The following is a 22,013-nucleotide window of genomic DNA, read 5'->3' on the forward strand; positions in this document are numbered from 1 at the left end:
CGCTCGCTCTCTCTCCCTCTGTCTCTGACAAATAAATAAAATCTTAAAAAAAAAAAAAATTCAAATGTCAGTGGCTTCCAAAATGAGTTTAGATATTAAATGACTAAATAGACAGGGTTTGATAATCCAGATATCTGCTCAGACATGAAGGGACTTGGACTTGCGTGGTTGTGGACTGGGCTGAAGTTCTAGAGGCTCTAGAAAGGATGCTAAACACGCTACGGAGTTGAGGGACCTCCTGTGGTTGTGTTGTTAGCTCTCACTGTGAAACAGATTGTTCCAAAACTGAGTGGCTTAAAACAGCACTTGCTGTCTTACTGTCTGTGGGTCAGGAGCCCGGGTCCAGCTCAGCCAGGGCCTCCGGCGCTCTCTCTCTCTCTCTCTGTGGTCTCAGGCATCAGCTGGGAAGGTGAACTTCCTAGTTCACTCATGTGTTGTTGACAAGATTCAGTTCCTCTCGGGGTGATGGGCTAAAGCCTCAGTTCCTCCCAAGCTGTTGGCCAGAGAGGCCTCCCTCAGCTCCCTGACCTGTAGTCTTCTCTGGGGAACAGGACCTCACAGCATGGCAGCTTGTTTCATCGGGCTGAGCAGTGAGAGAAGGCGGGCAGAGCACCACCAAGATGGACCCACAGTCTCTTGTAACCTAATCGCAGCAATTACAGCCTGCCACTTCCGCTGTATTCTTTTTGTTAGAAACAAGTCACTGGGCCCAGCCCACAGTCCCAGGGAGGAGATTGCACAAGGGTATGAATGCCCAGAGACGAGGACCTTTGGGTGGTGTCTTGGTTAGGCGTCTGCCTAACGCAGACTTCGGGTTTTGAAAAAGGTGGAGAACATTTTTGGGAGCCTCCTTGGTCAGCACCGTGCCCTGCGTCGTCCTCACAGTGCTGTTAGGTTAGTGACGCCCTGCTTCCCGCCACCAAAGGCCCTGCCAGCAAGCATCACTGGTCTCGTGTTCTGAATCATCAGGAAGCCGACTGCCACTGCCACTTGGCTTGGGCAGGAAGGTTGATGCCAAAGAAATGAGCTGATCTTTGCCCTGGAAGGTGGCCATCTTGATGTGTCTGTCCTCACTGTACAAGATGGAGTTACTGGCATTAGGTCTACAACTGAGGACACCTTGTGTGAAGAATACCTTGACGACCAGATGGTCAGCTAATTCATGGCCAAGATCAAGTGCAAACAGAAGACAAACATCGGTGAGAACAAAAGGGCTGTGTAGGCTCCTCCCTGCCATGTATACTATGCTGAGTACCCTCTGTCTTCAGTATCCGGGCCAGTTTGAGATTGAGTCCCTCCATGAAAGGATTGACATGTAACTGCTACCACCCATCAGCAGCTGGGGAATCAGATGCTAACTAACCCAGTCTTTGGCACCCTGGACCTGGGGAGAAAGCCCCATACAGTGCCAGCTAGACAAGGCACTAATCCCTCCAGGTGGTTTTATCATAGCCCCAAGATTGAACATCTCCTATGAAAAGAAGTAAAACCAAATTTATTCACAGACGACAGGATCTTGTATGGAGAATGTCCTAAGACATCTACCAAAAAGCTACTAGAACAAATTAGTGAATTTACCAAAGTTGCAAAATCCAAGGTCACTATATAAAAAATAATTCTTTTTCTTTATACTACCAATGAACAATTGGAAAATGAAAAATTTGAAATGCCATTTATAATACCATCAAAACCTCCGATTACTTAGGAAAACTTTTTTTTTTTTAAGATTTTATTTATTTATTGGACAGAGAGCCCAAGCAGGGGGAGCAGCAGACAGAGAGAGGGGGAGACGCAACCTTCTGGCTGAGCCAGGACCCCAACATGGGGCTCAGTCCCAGGACCCCAGGATCATGACCTGAGCCGAAGGCAGGCGCTTACCCAGCAGAGCCAGGCAGGCGCCCCTCTTTTGCCCATTAACAAAATCGGCTGTTCCTTAAACATTGAATAGAAACAGTTCTTCGTATATGCTGGGGAAGTCCTTCATCAGGGAGGTCTACGGAGAATGTGTCCCAGACTGTGGCTTGCCTTTTCATCTTTTTTTTTTTTTTTAAAGATTTTATTTATTTGACACAGAGAGAGAGACAGCGGGAGAAGGAACACAAGCAGGGGGGTGGGAAAGGGAGAAGCAGGCCTGCTGCTGAGCAGGAAGGCTGATGCGGGGCTTGATCCCAGGACCCTGGGATAATGACCTGAGCGGAAGGCAGACACTTAATGACTGAGCCACCCAGGCACCCCACTGTTTCAAAGAGCATTAGCTTTTCTTTTGGGTGAAGTTCAACTTGTGAAGTTTTTCCTCCAAGGTTCATGCTTTTTTTTTTTTTGTCCTAAAAAATCTTTACCTGGCTCAAAGTCATGAGACTTTTCTGCTATATTTTCTTCTTGAAATTTTAAAATTTTAGCTTTAGTGATACAGTAGGTACTAACTTGGTGGGAGTGACTGAGAAAAGACAATCAGTAGGTGTTAACATCAGTATTTAGGTCTCTGATCCATTTTTTTAAAGATTTTATTTATTTATTTGACAGAGATCACAAGTAAGCAGAGAGGCAGGCAGAGAGAGAGAGGGAGAGAGGAGGAAGCAGGCTCCCTGCTGAGCAGAGAGCCAGATGTGGGGCTCGATCCCAGGACTCTGGGATCATGACCCTAGCTGAAGGCAGAGGCTTTAACTCACTGAGCCACCCAGGCACCCCTCTGATCCATTTTAAAATGGTGTGAAGTAAAGGATAGAGTTCAGCTATCCAAGTGTTCCAACACCATTTGTTGAAAATATTATCCCTTCATTACTGAACTGATTTATATTGGTCAAAGATCAATCGCTTGGGGCACCTGGGTGGCTCAGTCGGTTAAGATTAAGCAGGTCAGGGGTGCCTGGGTGGCTCAGTGGGTTAAAGCCTCTGCCTTCGGCTCAGGTCATGATCTCAGAGTCCTGGGATGGAGCCCCACATCGGGCTCTCTGCTCCGCAGGGAGCCTGCTTCCTCCTCTCTCTCTGCCTGCCTCTCTGCCTGCTTATGATCTCTCTCTCTCTCTGTGTCAAATAAATAAAATCTTAAAAAAAAAGAAGATTAAGCAGGTCATGATCCCAGGGTCCTGGGATTGAGCCCCATGTTGGGCTCCTTGCTCAGTAGGGAGCCTGCTTCTCCCTTTGTCCCTTCCCCTACTTGTACTCTCTCTCAAATAAACAAAATAAAATCTTTAAAGTAAAAATACATAAGCGGCCAAAAGATTTGAAAAGACACCTCGCGAAAGAAAATAATGCAAATGGCAAAAAAACCATGAAAAGATGTTCAACATCCTTGTTCACCAAGGAAGTGCGATTAGAACTACAATGTGATTTCACTACACACCCCTTAGAGTGGCTGAAATTAACAGACTAATGCCAAGGGTTAGTAAGGATGTGGAGGCACTAGAACTTCATTACCTGTGGGACTAGAACTTGGTACCACAGCTTGGCAGTTCCTCATAAAATTAACCATTGTCTTACTATAAGACTCAACAGTTCTTCTTCTTAAGTGTTTTACCCAGGAGAAATGAAAACACGTGTCCTCAGTGTTTCATACACAAATGTTCGCAGCAGCTTAATTCATAATCACCCAGAGTGAGAAGCAGTGCGGCACCCAGCAGCAGGTGGAGGGTAAACGAACTGTGCCATATGCACAGAGCGGACTAGCAGGCAGCAACAGTAAGGCCCCGACTGGTCCCTGCCTCAACATGGAGAATATCAGTCACGCCAGGTGAAAAATCCAGACACAAACACGTGCGGTTGTGTTTATGGGATCTAGAAAGGCAATTACATCTATAGGTACAGAAAGTAGATCTGTGGGGCGCCTGGGTGGCTCAGTGGGTTAAAGCCTCTGCCTTCGGCTCGGGTCATAATCTCAGGGTCCTGAGATCAAGCCCCACATTGGGCTCTCTGCTCAGTGGGGAGCCTGCTTCCCCCCTCTCTGCCTGCCTCTCTGTCTACTTGTGATCTCTGTCTGTCAAATAAAGAAATAAAATCTCTTAAAAAAAAAAAGAAAGAAAGATCCGTGATTCCCTGGAGCTGGGGAGGGGTGAGGGGTGAGTGGATGGGGCTGTAGTTTCTGAAGGAGCAGCAGGGAACTTTGGGGGATGATGGGGAATGTTCTGCGGGCAGCTACAAGGGTATCTGTTCGTCAAAAGTCTTCCAGTTGTCTGCTTAGAATAGCTGCATTCTATCATGCGTAAACGCCTCATAACGTTAATTTGAAAATAAAACATCTGGTGAGAATTCTGTAATAGACTAAATGAAAACATCAGTGTCGATGAGACACATTCACTGGGGGCAGATTGGAGAGCTCTCTGAGTTACTGCTCTTGGATGTCTCTTTTTCATATGGAATGGAGACTTGTGATGGAATCATGATCGATGTGACAAGATATAAAGTCATTGCCGCCACGCAGCAGCAGACCTTCCCTACCTCTTCCGATAATCAGCGTGCTGTGCCTAATCGAGTCCATGAAAGTGGCTGGGCAGAAACCCAAATAACCAGCTGCTTCCCCAGCCCATCCTGTCTTCCCTCAAGTTACGGTTCCATGATGCTGATGCCCTTCGCTTGTCCCTCGTGGACAAGACTACAAGAAAGGAGATAAAAAATGACGATGACCAGTTCTGAAGGCGGACTGAGGGTTTGGTTCAGAGGAGAAGTATAAAGACAAGGACATCTTTCAAGAACTTACTCAACGGGAACGCTACGTCCAGCATGAAAGCCGGAGTTGAAGATGAGACATGTCAGAGCAAGACCAATAGTGAAGATGAAGTCAATGAAATCATCCGCTAGCGGGACGGGAACCAGCTGCTGAGGAGGAAGGGAAACCGGAGACCATGCTGAGGCTCATCACTCTGCTAACCCAGGAGGGGCACCTCCAGCCGAGGCGCCATTGGAAGGTTGACTGTGCAGTCCAGAGAGTCGGTGCGGTAGGGTCCAGTCAGTCCCCAGATCAGAAAAGTCCCACAACAAGTCAGTTCTGTGGCAGTTTTTTAATTAGCAATAATCGCGCCTTGGATAAACCTCATTGGCTACGATACTGCCACTGCGCAAAGCTGTGGCAGTTTTTTAAATCTCATATGAACTAGATTGAACGACAGTCCTCCTGGCTCCTCAGTCCTCAACTGAGTACAGCGTGAGGATGCATCCATTGCATTAATCAGGATAAAAATAAGGGTCTTTTTAAATTTCACACCATCACAGATAATCTGTAGCTTATGTTCTTTCAAGTTGATGTGATTCGATTCACTTGGTACCTTTGGGCCAGGACATCCCTGGTTGCATTTTGCCAGATGAGCCCAAATGTCCCGTTCTTGGAAAGTTTTCCCTTCTGGTCTGTGCCTCTGGCTCTGGAGCTTTCTGTACATATCCCTCTCATGCAGCGCTTACAACCTGCATCTTCGTGTTCTGATGACATGTGCAGACCGGGTTCCTGGCGAGGGCCTTCTTCCAGTTCATAGACCGCCACCTTCTCACTGTGCCCTCGCATGACAGGAGAAAGAATGCTGTCTTGTGTCCCCTCCCCTTCCTGTAAGGACACTAATCCTGCCCTCATGACCCCACCTACACCTGATCGCCTCCCAAATCCCCATCTCCAGATACTATCACCTTCGGGATTAGGGTTTCACTGTAAGAATTTAAGGGGGACACAAACTTTAATTCCATAATACCAACAGTCCCTGAAACTCCACTTCATTTTTTCTTTCGGAGCTAAAATTCAAGATTGATTTTAATTATCTTCATAAATTATATATTTCTACCACATCTTTATTGGATTCTATGTTAGGAACTGGGGCAAGATAGCTAAAAGTAGAAGTAGCAATGTATTAGGGGGAAAGGGACTTGCAGGAAATTGGACCTGCACTCGTGGGATTTCCCCCTCTCCTTCCTAAAAACACAGCAGCAAAAGGGATAGAAGCTACTTTCCCCCTAAATATCTAAATATATGATGGGCACACCAGAGTGGAGGGGTTATTTGGCTCATGGGCCCAGAGGGCGAGGGATGCGGATTGGGACCTGTAGCGCGTAAACAGCTGCAGGGCATGATGGCCACATAGGTTTAGACTACATTTCACTTTATCTAATGGATTTGGACATTCTGTTTCTGAAAACTCATTACAAAGCAACTCAAACTTATGGTCATCAGAATTCCTTGGGTGACTGACAGTTTTTATGGAAGCCCACTCACTTCCCCCTGCATCTGCCTCCCCTGTAGCAGGGTGCCCCATGATCATTACTCTCGGCACCTTCGTGGCTTGATTGAATCATTACAGCTAATTGTTTTTCATTTCCCAGGCCCACTCTGAGCCATTTTTTTGGTGTTAAATCTTCCACAAGTTACCAAGCATACTTAGAAGTTCCCAGACTATGTTTCTCAGAGTATGTTCCTTTTTTTTTTTAAAGATTTTGTTTATTTGAGAGCGAGAGACAGCATAAGCAGGGGCAGCTGGGGCGAAGCGGGGGAGAAGCAGACTCCCCACTGAGCAGGAAGCCCAACAAAGGGCTCAATCCCAGGACCCTGGGATCGTGACCCAAGCCAAAGGCAGATGGTCGTAGGACTGAGCCACCTAGGCGCCTCTCTGAGTATTTTCTTATCATGCTGAAGGCAGTTAAGACTAGTTGGGTTTTGTCAAGATTATTCAGAAGAAGTTAAAAGAATTTAGCCTGCCTCAGGGTGCTCAACACAACCCTGGGGTTGTAGGGGACACAAAAGAAAAGAGCTGGTGCCGCCCTTCGGCAAGCTTTACCATCTAACAAGACGACGCCCGGAGCAAGGAGGGTTGCAAGGAGGGTTAGTGGAAATGCCAGCAGAAAGCTGTTCCTTGTTCCATTTGGTTGGTTTTCTTTTTCCCCAGAGAAAGGAATCTGGAAAAATAAAGAGGCATGACTTATGCTCAAAGGAGTCCCGAGATGTTGAGGGTGGAGGTCAAGTATTTCATTTGGTAATTAAAAGAGACGGAAGGCGCCTGGGTGGCTCAGTGGGTTAAGCTGCTGCCTTCAGCTCAGGTCATGATCTCAGGGTCCTGGGATTGAGTCCCGCATCAGGCTCTCTGCTCAGCATGGAGCCTGCTTCCCTCTCTCTCTCTCTCTGGCTGCCTCTCTCCCTACTTGTGATCTCTCTGTCAAATAAATAAATAAAATCTTAAAAAAAAAAATCCACTTGTTAAAAAAAAAAAGAGAGACGGACTAGAAAAGATGAGGGGAGGCACAGCAGGGCAGTTGGGGCGGAAGAGCCAGGCAGGGGGGTGTCGCTCGCCGCCCCTTCTCTGGGAGTGTCCAAGGTTCTGTCCCGGCTGCTTCTCCTGCCTGCCCCAACAGCTCTCCTCTTCGGGTCCGTGACTTCCGACCCCGCGTTTTCCGGATGATTTTCAGCTGAGTATCTCTAACCTCAGGTCTCCGCGTGCCTTCCAGGTGTTTTCCGTTCCCTAGCAGATCTCACACGCCTTCCGCAGTGACCCATCTCCTAGCGTCCCTTTGAGAGTCCGTGCTCTGTGTCACTCCACGCTAGAAGGTCAGCTCCCGGAGATCAGAGACCAGGATTATTTTCTTCCTTGTTATCTTCCCAGTTCTTGGCAAGGCCTCACACAGAGCACATGGCTCAGTAAATATTTGTACAATTAATCGGTGATGAAGATTTCAAAATGAAGCCCATGGTAGTCTCCCAGAAAACACTGAACATCTAGTCTCCATTTCAGCTTGTGGCAGGACCATTAGTTCCTCCATCTGTCTGTCAACCAGAAAGCCGAAAGGCCTCATGGTTTCCTCTTCCTCCGTCACCCTCCATGTCCAGTCACACCGTCCTTTCATTTTCTCCTCAGGGTCCTTTGTTCATTGACAGGTATTTATGGAAAGTCTGTACGATGGGCCGTGGGCTGGTAAAACTGGGGGGATTACCATACTGACCACTGCCTTCAGACCCCCGCCTGTGACACTTCTGCTGTCGCTCACCCTCTTGTCTCCGCCAGACTATTCTCAGACCTTGACTGCCCCCCGCCAGCCTCTCCACTGCACCGTTGAGCTGGAAGGCAGGGATGTGTCTGTCTGGTTCACCATTCCATCTCCTTGCCCAGCCCTAGTCACAACACAACCAATATTTGAAGACTGAGCAAAGGTCTCCACATTCCCTACAGAATAAAACTCCAGTGTTACAGCGTGGTGCAGTAAGTTACTCTTGCTGCTGTAACAAATTATCCCAACTGGCTTAGCATGAATGTATTGTATGACGGCTCTGTAGGTCAGCAGTCTGACTTGACAGTCACTGAGCCAAAATCAAGGTGTTGGCAGGGCCGCGTTCCTTTCTGGAGGCTGTGTGTAGGGAAAGGCTCTTTCCTTGCCTTTCGCAGTTCCTACAGGCTGCCCACATTCTTGGCCTGCAGCCCCTTCCCTGTAACAGAGGCGAGTTCCAGACTCCTCGTGTAGCATCGCTTTAAGCTCTTGTACCTGCCAGTTCCACTTTGAAGGACCCCTGTGATTCCACTGGACACCCCCCCAAGTCATCTAGGTTTCGCTCCCTGTCTTAAGGTCAGCTGATTTCCGACGTTAATTCCATATGGAATCCTATTCCTGTTGCCATGTCCTAGTCACACTGTTCCACTCACAATTTGGCACTAACTCACCTTTTTAACCTCATTTTCAAGTACTTCCTTCCAAGTATCTAGCATGCTTTGCCTCTGTGCTGTTTCCTGTCTTGGGCGCTCCCCCCTTTCCTTGGCTCCCTACCTTTCTTCCTGGCACCTGCCTATCTCTTTTAAGATTTTATTTATTTTTGTGTATGGGAGAGAGCGAGCAAGCATGAGTGGGGGAGAGGGAGTGGGGAGGGACAGAGGGAGAAGCAGGCTCCCCGCTGAGCAGGGAGCCAGTGCAGGACCCCAGGACCCCATCGCAGGACTCTGGGATCATGAGCTGAGCCAAAGGCAGATGCTGCACTGAGGGAGCCACCCAGGCGCCCACTCCCCGCCTGTTGAGCGCCTACTCCACATTCCCACCTCTGTGGTACCATCCCTGTTTCCTCGTGCTCCTCACGTGTGTGCAGGTAACACGCAGGACTCTATAGCTCAATGAAGCAGGAAGCCAGGACGGTCCTGCTTGCACACCACAGAAAAGTTTGAACGAGCTTACTTACTTAGCACCATGAAAGGCTGAGAAGAACAGGCTAGAGTGTGGGAGTGGGGAATGTCTATCGCACAGATCCAAATAAGTCAGTCTCTCCTCGCCACTTTCTGAGCCAAGCTGGCCTCCTGGTGGCCTTCTCTGTGGGAATGGGAGAAATGGGTGTGGGAAGAGGGAATTTCCAAGTTTACATTTCACCCGACCTGGCAACTTCAGAGGACTGGCACATGTGTCCATCTTTGACCAACCGTATGAGGAGGAAGTGGGCACTATGGTTGGCTAAGCTCCTGGGTCTTCTAGCCACCCTTTCCACCCTGGGGGTTCGGGGGGAGTGCTGGCGAGGGTGTCAGGTGGGTGCTGAGATCATGGTTGGCCGAATCAGGTGGAAGAGTCACTCCCCCAAGTGGGGGGGGTGGGCTGGGCAGCCAGCAGATGGCTGGGAGGCAGAATGAAGGAAGCGCTAAAATAAGGAAGCGGTGCTTTCGGAGCACCGAGGAAAGAGCAGGCTGGGAAGGCGGCACAGGGCGCCATCCTCAGAGGCGTGACTGGACCAGATGATCTGGGATTGTTTCATGTTGTCGAGAAGGCAGTGGATGCTAAAATGTTTAAAGCTGTTGAATGGAGGAGTGACTTGATCCAGCTGCTTAGAATGAGAACCTTGATGCCAGTGGGGGGCGGGGGGAGTGGGTCTGTTCTTAACAAGTAATATTTCATGAAGACCTCCTGTGTGGTATTAAGGAGTGCTAAGAAGGAGGTAGATTCAAGACTGTCCACCGTGGGGCCTAACTGTAGGGAGTGGGAATTAGAGATCAAAGATCTCCACCCCAGGGGTGCCTGGGTGGCGCGGTCCATTAAGCGTCTCCCCTTCCTCAGGTCACGGACAGAGTCCCACGTCACGCTCCATGCTTGGCAAGGAGTCTGCTTCTCCCTCTCCCTCGGCCTGCCACTCCTCCTGCTTGTGCGCGCTCTCCTCTCTCTGCCAAATAAATAATCTTTTTTTTAAAGATTTTATTTATTTATTTGACAGATCACAAGGAGGCAGAGAGGCAGGCAGAGAGAGAGGAGGAAGCAGGCTCCCCGCTGAGCAGAGAGCCCGATGCGGGACTCGATCCCAGGACCCTGAGACCATGACCTGAGCCGAAGGCAGAGGCTTAACCCACTGAGCCACCCAGGTGCCCCTAAATAATCTTAGAAGAAATAATCTCTACCCCAGGTGACTGGGAACAGCATGACCTGATCAGAGGAGGGAACGCAAGACAAGGGATAGACTTGGACAGGATGTCAGTTTTAGTTTGAGAAACATTAAAGTTGTGTGGTCAGGAAACCCGTAAGATGTTCTGGAGGCAGGTAGAAATTCAGTCAAAGAAGAAACCAGAATTACACAGTTATATTTGGGAGTATAAGAGATCGTTTAAGTCTCTCCCAAAGTGTGGGGTACGTACACTTGTTCAAGAGCGGAATTTAGGTGACACCTGGACCCTGAACAAGTTTGGTTTTGGTGGTTTAGTGGCTCCTGATGGGCCCTCTAATGTATGCTCCTCCCTCTTTCCAGGGAGTCAGGCTCAGCTTCCTGAAGGTAACAGTGTTTTATGTCACACTGTTGTCCATTTATGGCGATGACAGTTTACTTTTTTTTTAAAGCATTTTTTTTTAAGATTTTATTTATTTATTTGACAAAGATCACAAGTAGGCAGAGAGACAGGCAGAGAAAGAGGAGGAAGCAGGCTCCAAGCTGAGCAGAGAGCCTGATGCGGGGCTTGATCCCAGGACCCTGGGATCATGATCTGAGCCGAAGGCAGAGGCTTTAACCCACTGAGCCATCCAGGTGCCCCGACAGTTTACTTTTAAATAAACATACTAAGCATAGTCTTTTGGAAATGACTTAACAGTCCAGTTGGCACATACACTTCACAGAAGCAGTGATGGTGAGATGCAGGGTTACCGAAGTTTCGGGAGCGTCTACACAAACCGAAGTGGGTGAGACAGTACAGAGCACAGAGCTAGAAGACAAGAAGGGTAAGAGCAGGACTTTGGGAAGTGTCATCTAAAGGCAGAAGGGGACAGAGAAAACCCAGGAAAAATGGCCGTCCGGGGTAGAACCTAGATCTTAGGGGAGAAAAAGCCAAAGGAAGTGTGCCTTTCAAGGTGTTGTCAAATGCCTGAATTCGCTGAGGTTTAGAACCAAGAAAAATTGTTACGATTTACCAATTCGGAGACATTTTTCCAAGTTCCAGAAGAGTTGTAATATGCAGTTGCTAAGGGCTAGAGTAAAGCGGGTGACGAGGAAGTGGGGAAGAACGTGTCTGTTTAGTCACCTGGAAGAGAGAATGAAGCCTGCGGATGAGCATGTTTCTAGAGCAAGATCGGGCGGCCCGTTCGCGCCTGTTCGCGCCGGGAAGGAGGGCGAGGAGGGAGGGGCGGCCCTGGTGTAAGCATTTGACGGAGCAGAAGCGACAGGATGGCCATCAAGGCTGGAAACACGGTGAATGTATGCTTATAACTGCGGTCCCTTGTGTTCTCCTTATTGAAGCAGTTTATTATTACTATTTTTTAATATTTGAGAGAGAGGGAGGAGAGAAAGAGCACAAGGGGGGCGGGGCCAGACGGGGGGGGGGGGTGGAGAAGCAGACCTCCCGCTGAGCAGGGAGCAGGACGCAGGGCTGGATCCCAGGACCCTGAGATCATGACCCGAGTGGAAGGCAGATGCTTAACTGAGGAGCCACCCAGGCGCTCCTGGGGCAGTTTAAGGCTCTGTGCACAGCCGCAGTCCATAGGGTACGCCGGCACCTTTCTGTCAATCCCCAAACATGCATCTGTGAATGATGGTCTCAAATGTCCAGACCAAACCCATAAGGAATCGGGGAGAATCAGGCTATCTTAGAAAAAGTTTCCAGACTTTTTCCAATTTTCAAAAGAAGGTGAGATACAGAGATTAAGGAGGTCCAACCACCGGTGGTCACATCCAAGTCTTAAATTCAGAGAATGTTTTCTGGGGCGCCTGGCTGTTCATTCCGTACAGCATGCAACTCTTGATCTCGGGGTCATGAGCTCAAGCCCCACATTGGGTATAGAAGTCACTTAAAAATAAAATCTTTTAGAAAAACAACCCCCCCCCCCCGCCAAAGATTCTGTTTTCTGTGACCCTGCCCCAACCAGCACGTGGTGGGGCATTGGAACCCCAAAGTTCTGCAGTTCAGCACTAAAAGCAGTGCCAACTAGTGGCAAGTGTGCCCCCAGCCAAATGGTACAGTCTGGGGGTCTGTACAGAGCCTGAACAATTTTAGAAAGTAATCATCATTTTTATCTTTTCGGGCGTTTTGGCCACAACGTGTTTCAAATTTGCCTTTTTTTTTTTTTTTTAAGATTTTATTTATTTATTTGACAGACAGAGATCACAAGTAGGCAGAGAGGCAGGCAGAGAGAGAGAGAGAGAGAGGGAAGCAGGCTTCCTGCGGAGCAGAGAGCCCGATGCGGGGCTTGATCCCAGGACCCTGAGATCATGACCCGAGCCGAAGGCAGCAGCCCAAACCACTGAGCCACCCAGGCGCCCCTCAAATTTGCCTTTCTTAACAGCTAAACTTCCAAGGGCAGCTAACCAGAAACTGGGACTCAAAACCTTTTTTACATCTTCCATCCAGTCTTAAGAATGCAAGAGTTTCAATAGAAGAAGTACTTCCTGCCGTTCGGTGTGTGCGAATCAAAGTGTCTCTATGCGGACTCCAGGGAGGCAGGTTCCCACGGGCAGGCTGCCTTGGGGACAGAGCGGAGCGACACTTGGAGGATAAATTGTTTACCTATTTCAGACCTGGACAGTTTTGAAATGTGACGTTACTTAGTTCTTAAACCCGTTTGAATATAAATACAGGTGCTTCCTGAGGTTTTTCTAACGCAGGTTATGAATGAGAAGCTTCAGCACTGCATGGAGCTGACAGATCTAATGCGGAATCACCTGACAGAGAAGAGGGCGCTCCGCCTGGAGTGGATGATTGTCATCCTCATCACCATCGAGGTACACAGCCGTGTAGAAGGAAAGCGGGGGCACCTGGCTGGCTCAGCCAGTGGGGAGGACACTGTTGGTCTCGGGACTGTGGGTTCAAGCCCCACATGGGGTGTAACTAGAAAAAAAAAAATTAAAAATCTAAAAAAAAAAAAGAAAAAAGATAATTTGACACAGAAAATGACAGTGGAAAAGAGCATGGCTTTGTTCTAATTACTAAGTCTATTTGGAAGTGAGGCAAGTTTCAAGGGACTGTGGTAATCCTGCAAATGCAAAGTGTGATTTTTGGAGGCGTTGCATTTTATGAAGATAGCATTTAGAGAATATTCTAGCTGCACATCTGTAACGTACAACCCAGCAGTAAGAACCTTTGCCTCACATCTGGAGAGCTTACCATGAGGGAAAGACTTCAGGAGCATTTTCAATAATCACAATTTTGGAAAAAATCATTTAGGTTTTTTATCAGTGATTTGCTATGAAACTGACAAATCTCATTTCTTATCACCCTAAGGTCATGTTTGAATTGGGACGAGTATTTTTTCTCATCAAGTGATAACCAGAGAAAAGTATCAGTGCAAAAAGATATTCAAGTTCTACAATCAAAATATTCTATTGGGGGAATCTCTTATTTAATTGGTATTTAATATTTTTTAATCAATGTGATGATCTTTTTCAGCTCCTGTATGTATTGCTGCTTGAATAAAAATTATGAAGAATCTGGTGCTTGAGTCTTTAACACTGAGAGTTTGAAAGGAAGACATTGTAGAACTGTAGAAAGCTTAACACCTAGGAAAACTAGGCAAAGATACTTATTAAAGCCAAATGTCTTAAATTTTGGACACTATCCCTTCACCTGTCCCCAGGAAATCCCAATCACAGCCCTAAGAGAACCATACACGAAACTCTGGAGTATTGAAATAAATACATGAGAGGATCGTGCTGACAGGAATGAATTTAGACACCTACTTTGGATGGTTTAATTTCAGTATGGCTGCTCACTGGCACTACTACCCACACCTTTACTATCAATTTAGTCAAAATAGTCTTCCCGGGGCGCCTGGGTGGCTCAGTGGGTTAAAGACTTTGCCTTCAGCTTGGGTCATGATCGCAGGGTCCTGAGATCGAGCCCTGAATCAGGCTCTCTGCTCAAGAGGGAGCCTGCTTCCTCCTCTCTCTCTGCCTACCTCTCTGCCTACTTGTGATCTCTCCCTCTGCCCAATAAATAAATAAAATCTTGGAAAAACAAAAAACAAAATATTCTTCCCACACGTTTTTTTAGTTTCACACATACTTTGAGAAAATGAAAAAATGGCATGAATAAAGAACTTGACCTTTATGTGCTTACCATCTTGAACTGATAAACATTTTTAAAAAGCAAAGTCCTTTTGGGGCACCTGGGTGGAGCAGTCGGTTAAGTGTCCGACTGCTGGGTTTTGGTTCAGGTCGTGAGATTGAGCATGCTAGAGTCTCTCCCTCTCCCCGCCATCCCATGTTCTAAAATCTTTAGAAAGTAAATTCCTTTTTATCTTCATTTAGACATAACCCCACTTGTCCCATGTGCTTCCCACCACATTGAATTTAAATGTTGCTTTTTTCATATATTAAATGGGGGGTTAGATACATCCACCCCCCCATAGTTGAAGATCTGTGTATCTTTGACTCCCCCAAAACTTAATAGCCTGTTGAGCAGAAGCCTTACCAATAAGTCAATTAATACGTTTGTCATATTTTTTACTGTATTCTTACAATAAGGCAAGGTAGAGAAAAGATTTGAGAAAACCCATTTACATACTAGATGTACTGTATTTATGGCTAGAACCCACTCGCATATAAATGGAACTGTGAAGTTCAATGAAACCTGTTATTCAAGGTTTCTATCTATGAATACAGTATTAACTGTTCTAAACCGAGATACTTAAATTTTGCAGCTTTAAGTGCCACACAGGATTTCCCCTAGAGAATGCACATCTATCTATATACCCTTACTATTTTTAAATAGTGCTCTAATAGTGCAAAGGTGAACATCCTGGTACGGTTTCTAGCACACAGTTCTCGAGAACTGCTGTCTGCTAAGGAACCCATATCCCAAGATTTCCCAAGGAACATGTGGGCATGGAGTTCAAGGAACACTTTCTAGATGCTCAAGTTCACAGAAGCGCTTACACAAAGCTGCTGTGCCTGTAGATGCACCTGCAGCCAATGCACGAGGGCTATTCTCTTTACCTATCTTCTCTCCTCACCCATCTTCAATTTTAGTTTGGTCTCCTGTATTTAAAAACCTATAAATATACTTAACCTACATTTAGAAGTCTATGGGAAGGGGCGCCTGGGAGGCTCAGTGGGTTAAAGCCTCTGCCTTCAGCTCAGGTCATGATCCCAGGGTCCTGGGATCGAGCCCCAGGTCGGGCTCTGCTCCGCAGGGAGCCGGCTTCCCCTTCTCTCTCTGCCTACTTGTGATCTCTGTCAAATAAATAAAATCTTAAAAAAAAAATCTTTGGGAAGCCAACCAGAACACAATTTGAAATACTGGTCAATGAAGCTTTCTAATTTAATGAGAACCACATAATCCCCCACCTCTTAAGAGGGACATTTCCAATAAAGCTTTACTCCTAGTGCAATATACACAATTTGCTGTTTGGGTCAACTGTGTGTTAATTACAATTTTAACAACAAAATATGAACATTTGGTATCTTTTGGTCATAGCAAAATCCAGCATTTCAACTTATATACAAACATGCTGCAAAGAACATAAGGATGATCAGTAAGAACTCTAAGCATAAAAATTTATTAGGTAAACATTCTGTGAGGGAAATGTAATAGTTTTTCAAGAAGGAAAAAGGAACAGTGTTGGGGCGCCTGGGTGGCTCGGGGTTAAGCCTCTGCCTTCTGCTTGGGTCATGATCTCAGGATCCTGGGATCCAGCCCCATATGGGGCTGAGCATAGAGCCTGCCTACCCCTCTCCCTCTTGCCTGCTTCTCTGCCTACTTGTGTGATCTCTCCTTCCCCGTCGATAAAGTCTTCAGGGAAAAAAAAAAAAAAAAGGAACCATGTTAAATTTGAATTGTTTATTTTTATTAAAGCAATCATGGTAGACACCAACTCATTACAGCACTACATTCCACTGGATACACTAAAGACAGATGTGATTCATCAGAAATTGCATCTTTTTCAACCAAATTTTATGATAAAAGCTTCAACTTAAGTTATAGGAAAGAGGTTTTTTTTTTTAAATTTTAAATTATGTAACAGAAGAAAGATGTTCAAGATCACAACTTCTGTAACATCAAAATGACCAAGAAATCCTAGCAGAGAAGACAGAGGTGAGCACAAGTTTAAGTACATTCACCAGTGGCCCTGGAAGCACTCCTCAAAGTGGTATCAAATTTCTGTCACTCATGCGAGTACAGTGATTAAGACCAATCTGGACGTGAATTCCTCACCACCAGCGACTAGCTGTATCACCTTGGGCCAATCACTGAACCTCTCTCTGGGTCTGTTTCTTCATCTGTAAAATGGGTTTCAACAGTACACAAGTTCACAGAGTTACTGTGAGGATTAATGGAATTAAAATGGAAACTCTGAGTTTATTGTTGCTACAATCCATCTGAGTAAAAATCCATAGGATTCTGAGATTAAATGGAGGCTCAATCAAACCAGGACCCCCCGCCCAACTTTGAATCCAACTGGGAAACATCATGGGAAACTTAAAAAGACAGATGTTAGCAAATCCTGCACCTAACTGGATGGAGCAGTTCACTTAAAGTAGTATTTCCACTCTATAAAATGAGTTGGCTATTCAGTGTAAGCCCGAAATGGCTTTTAAAATCAACACATTTTTCATGTACCAGGCAGCCGCCACTGGCATTCTGTGTGCCTTCTCACATATCCACAGCAGTAAGAAGCAGGAATGTTTTTTACATATAAAATCAATATATTATTTCTAGAATCAGAAACATGTTTTGCCAAAACTTAATCATATTCACCGGTCTATCACTTAGAGCAGTGTCTCCTAAGTGCGGTGCTCAAACCAGCCCCATCAGCAAACACCTGGGTGTCCGTGATTTATACAGATTCCTGTGTTTTGCAATCAGGATTTATGAGGCAGCAATTAAAGAATGTTTCTTACAACTCTCCAAGAGATTCCCATGCTCACCAAGCTGAGTCCTGTTAACTACTTACTGGCTTCTCCTCACTTTACAGAGACAGACTTTCAGCAATTCAGGAGTACCCTCTTGCTCCATTTAATGTACTTAAGTACTAAACCACCTCAGGTGGCTGAATTCTTTCTTTCCCCAACCCAACCTCCTCGTGCTCTCCTCTCCCTGCCTTTACCAAGTGCGTGCGAACGGCCATACTGGGAGAGATAAAGATGAGTAAAGGAAGTTTTCCCAAAAACCTCAAATCTACTAACTTTCAATTCTCTCCGCTGCTTATGAATCGCCACTTTTTAAAGATTTAAGGTCACTATTCCAAATTCCCTTTCCTCATGGGCCTTAACAAAACGGGATTTTTTTTAAAAGCCACATTTTTAAACTTCTTCTGCACAATCTGAAAACACAGGATTTAAATGTTCTTTAGAAACAAAATGTTTCAGGGTACGTGGATAGCTCAGTCAGTTAAGTGTCCAACTCTTGGTTTCTGCTCAGGTCCTAACCTCATGTTGTGGGACAGAGCCCTGTGTCAGACTCCATGCTCAGCCGGAGTCTGCTGGATACTCTCCCTCTGCCCCTTCCCTGGCTTGTGTTTGTGCACTTTCTCAGATAAATAAATCTTTTAAAAATTTAAAAATAGGGGTGCCTGGGTGGCTCAGTGGATTAAAGCCTCTACCTTCGGATCAGGTAGTGATCTCAGGGTCCTGGGATGGAGCCCCACACCGGGCTCTCTGCTCGGCAGGGAGCCTGCTTCCCCACCCCCCACACCCTCTGTCTCTCTGCCCCACCCTCTGCCAAATAAATAAATATTTAAATATTTAAAAAAATAAAAATTTAAAAATAGGGACGCCTGGGTGGCTCAGTTGGTTAAGCCTCTGCCTTCAGCTCAGCTCATGAGCCCACGTTGGGCTTCCTGCTCAGTTGAAAACCCGCTTCTCCTTCTCCCTCTGACTGTGCTCACGTGCTTGCTCTCTGACAATAAATCTTAAAAAATAAAAAAAAATCTGAAGATTTAAAAATAAAAGCAAAACGTTTCAACATGTCCTAGACTGTAATGATAAAATAGGCTGGAAAGCATATAGAACTGTAAAGCCTACTCACAGAGATACTCATTCTTTCATGCAACACAACAAATAACTTAAGTAGTTGGGATGTGTTACTCTGGACTGCAAGCTGCAGTGGCAGAACGACAGAAAGGGCTCCTCCTTTCCTGAAGCTTACATTCAAATGAAGACAGGAGGAAAACAAACAACTCATCTGCTTACAGACAGAAATGCTCTACAGAGAAATCTACAGAATCGGTAGAGGGGTGGTATGAACAAAATCAGAAGAGTGAACACAACAGTTAAATCAACTAAAGAACCTAAAATGTATGCAAGATTTAGACAGCACTATTTGAATTGAAAAGCCCAAAACAGGCGAGATCCTGGTTAAGTTTGAACTGAACTTTTAATATCCAACTGGACTTTTTGAGTTCTAGAAACTTGCTTACCACAACCTTATTTTTTTAATACTAATATAAAAGCATGTAGTAGATTGCTTCTTGAACTCATCACATGAAGACTTACAGATGGCAACAAACAAAAAATGATGTAATTCCGGTCAAATCTCAGCCACCAGACCCTGGTCTTTAAATGCAGAGTACTGATCTTAATCTAAAAAGCCTCATGTGGTTTGGGCTCTGGTTACCTTAGAGATTTCTGACTCTAAGCACTCTGATGGCAAGCAAGATTAGTCTGAATATTTGCCCTATGGGGCACTAACGGAATCTGATGAACTAGAATCCTTGAATTTTATGTGGCCCTTTCAGATCCTGGGTTTCCTGGCACTGAGGGGTTTCCTGAAACAGCCAGATTTCCAGTGCTAGGCTGCAAAGGCCTGTGCAAACCAGCCAGCTGGTTATCCTATCTTCAGACCACATTTTAGAAATCAATGTTTAGACAGACAACTTTTTCAAATGAAGACACTGCTGCCACTCCACAGATCTTTATTCCGGGTAAACTACCAAAAATGGGACTCTCCCCTACAATGATCAATCATTTTCATAAAGAAAAACAAGTCCGTATCATATAAAGACACACAGATACAAGGAAAAGTAGTTTTTTCTTATAAATCATCACTGATTTCACTTTCAAAGATAAAAATTCCAAGTCAAATACAATTCTATAAGCAAAATTCCAGATGCAGATTTCTTTTTTAAGAACTATTTCTGAATTAAAATAAATGTCTTAAAAAATCAGTTGTGACTACTGAAACACATGACTCCTTGGAGGAGTCCTTCACCCAACTTGGCTGAGAAAAGCAGCCAGTCTCAAAAGGGTATATATTGCACGACTCCATTTATGTAACATGCTAAAAGAGACAGAACTGATGATGAAGAACAGATCAGTAGCTGCCTGCAGGGATGAGGATGGGAGGAGGTTAAGTATCTAAAATGACCGCATCAGAGTTTTTTGAAAGTGGGAGAACTGATCTGTATTCTAATTGTGACGGTGGTTACACAAATATTTATCGAAGTTCAAAGAACTAAACACCAAAAGGAAAAAAAATTGGGACACCTGGGTGGCTCGGTCGGTTAAGCAGCTGCCTTTGGCTCAGGTCATGATCCCAGGGTCCTCGGAGGGCTTCTCCCTCTGCCTACTACTCCCCCTGCTTTTACTCTCTCTGGCAAGTGAATAATCAAATCTTTTAAAAAATTCACTGTATAGTTTTTAAAATTTATTTAAATAATCAGTGACTTTTTTCAAAAAAAAAAAAATAATAATAATCTTATCATGTACTGAGATATTGTGTTAAGCCCCCTTACATTTATTTTATACGCACACAAATCGTAAGTTTATTTATATATTTAATATATATAAAATAAAATATGACTGTGTCCTCCCCTACTGGACTGTAAGCATCTTGAGAATATTAAGTATAACGAAAAACTGAGGCTTCACAAATGAAGTACATGCCCAAAGCCAAACAATTTAAGGTAGAGAGAACATGATTCCAACTTAGATTTGACTCCAATGCCTATATTCTTCACTAATGTAAATATCCTATACTCTCTCCCCTCTGTTCATAAATACCAACCACTCTGCCTCTTCCAATGATGTCAGAAAGCTATTAAGTTTACTCATTCTATTCCTAACTCAATGCATTATCCTAACATGAAAATGTCTGATGAGCAAAACATGATTCTAGAGCAGCAAGGCCCAACAGAACCTTCTGCAATAATATAAATGTTCTATACCTGTACTGCCCAACACGGTAGCCTATACCCACATGTGGCTGGCGTGACATTAATTTACAAAGCCACATGTGGCTAGTAGTGACTGAATTGGACAGCACACTTCTAGAGAAGTAATATAAAAAGTGCATGCCACAGAAAAAAGTAACCTATCAAAATAGGAAGGCAACTCAACAATGAAACAACTCAAGGTAGATGTGTATAATCAAAGAGTAAGGCTGAGAAATGCAGAACCACTTGGGGCACCTGGGTGGTTCAGTTGTTTAAGAGTCCGACTCCTGGGACGCCTGGGTGGCTCAGTTGGTTGGGCGGCTGCCCAACTGCTCAGGTCATGATCCCGGCGTACTGGGATCGAGTCCCACATCGGGCTCCTTGCTTGGCAGGGAGCCTGCTTCTCCCTCTGCCTCTGCCTGCCACTCTGTCTGCCTGTGCTTGCTCTCGCTTCTCTCTCTATGACAAATAAATAAAATAAAATCTTTAAAAAAAAAAAAAAAGAGTCTGACTCTTGGGCGCCTGGATGGCTCAGTGGGTTGGGCCGCTGCCTTCGGCTCAGGTCATGATCTCAGGGTTCTGGGATCGAGTCCCGCATCAGGCTCTCTGCTCAGCGGGGAGCCTGCTTCCTCCTCTCTCTCTCTGCCTGCCTCTCTGCCTACTTGTGATCTCTCTCTGTCAAATAAATAAATAAAATCTTAAAAAAAAAAAAAGAGTCCGACTCTTGACTTCAGCTCAGGTCCTGACCTGAGGATCATGAGATCGAGCCCCACATCGGGCTGAGCTCAGTATAGAGTCTGTCTCTCTCCCTCTGCTCCTCCCTGTGCTCGCTCTTACTCTCTCAAATAAATAAAAGAAATCTTTAAAAAAAAAAAAAATGCACAACCACCAAACATGTCACAAAACTCTATTTCTCACACACCTATTCACCCTTCAAGATTCAGTGTAAACACCGAGTTCATTTATACTAACCACTACACTTTGAGTATGTGTAGTGTAGAACTGCATATTAAATAGGAGACTGTCTTCTTCCTACTGGACTTTGAGCATCTTAAGAACAAATATTAACATATACAGCACAAGCACCTCCTACCTATATCCAGAAGCTTTCCACAATAATAAGCATTTGTTCTCTCAGTTCTAGTGGGAAAAATTATCTTCTCGGGTCCTTCAACTACAAATCCAATTCAATTCTGCAAGCACTTGAGTACCAGCAACACACAGAAAAGGGAAGTCGCTGTAAAGAACTGAGAGAGGGGATGGGAGGGACAAATATGGGTAAACAGGAGCGAACACGTCAGTGTGTGCTGTAGAGCAGACCAGCACCTGACAGGAGGCCTGATGGTAAGAGAAGCTGGAAAGCAGTTTAAGAACAAAGCAGCCATTATCAATTCTGCAATACCAAAGGTGTAAGATAATTTACTCTATCCCCAATCTATTACTCAGGAAAGTCTACCGGATTTAGAAGAAAAAAATCAATGAAAGCCTTCAAGATTCATCCCGGCTCCACTCACACTACCCATTTC

The 22,013-nt window shown here is 45.4% G+C and overlaps 1 protein-coding gene and 1 long non-coding RNA gene across 3 annotated transcripts in view; one reads left to right on the forward strand and one right to left on the reverse strand.

Annotated features, from left to right (window-relative positions):
- The window catches only part of RMND1 (required for meiotic nuclear division 1 homolog), a 43,748-nt gene extending 29,924 nt beyond the window's left edge, over nucleotides 1-13,824 (forward strand). For both annotated transcript variants that reach the window (XR_014311577.1, XM_082730103.1), the window contains 2 exons: nucleotides 13,004-13,120; nucleotides 13,620-13,824. Coding sequence is in view for 1 of the 2 variants with exons in the window: in XM_082730103.1 (XP_082586229.1) it covers nucleotides 13,004-13,120; nucleotides 13,620-13,661 (159 nt within the window). In the remaining variant the exon portion in view is untranslated. The remainder of the gene's footprint in view (nucleotides 1-13,003; nucleotides 13,121-13,619) is intronic.
- Nucleotides 13,825-15,878: 2,054 nt separating this feature from the next.
- LOC309864511 lies at nucleotides 15,879-21,030 on the reverse strand. The gene is made up of 2 exons (XR_014311583.1): nucleotides 20,743-21,030; nucleotides 15,879-17,907 (listed from the first exon to the last, which is right to left on the reverse strand). It is a non-coding gene; the product is annotated as an uncharacterized lncRNA (long non-coding RNA).
- Between the last annotated feature and the right edge of the window lie 983 nt (nucleotides 21,031-22,013).

This window comes from Mustela nivalis (assembly GCF_964662115.1).
Source record: "Mustela nivalis genome assembly, chromosome: 5".
In the NCBI taxonomy this organism is placed as follows: domain Eukaryota; kingdom Metazoa; phylum Chordata; class Mammalia; order Carnivora; family Mustelidae; genus Mustela; species Mustela nivalis.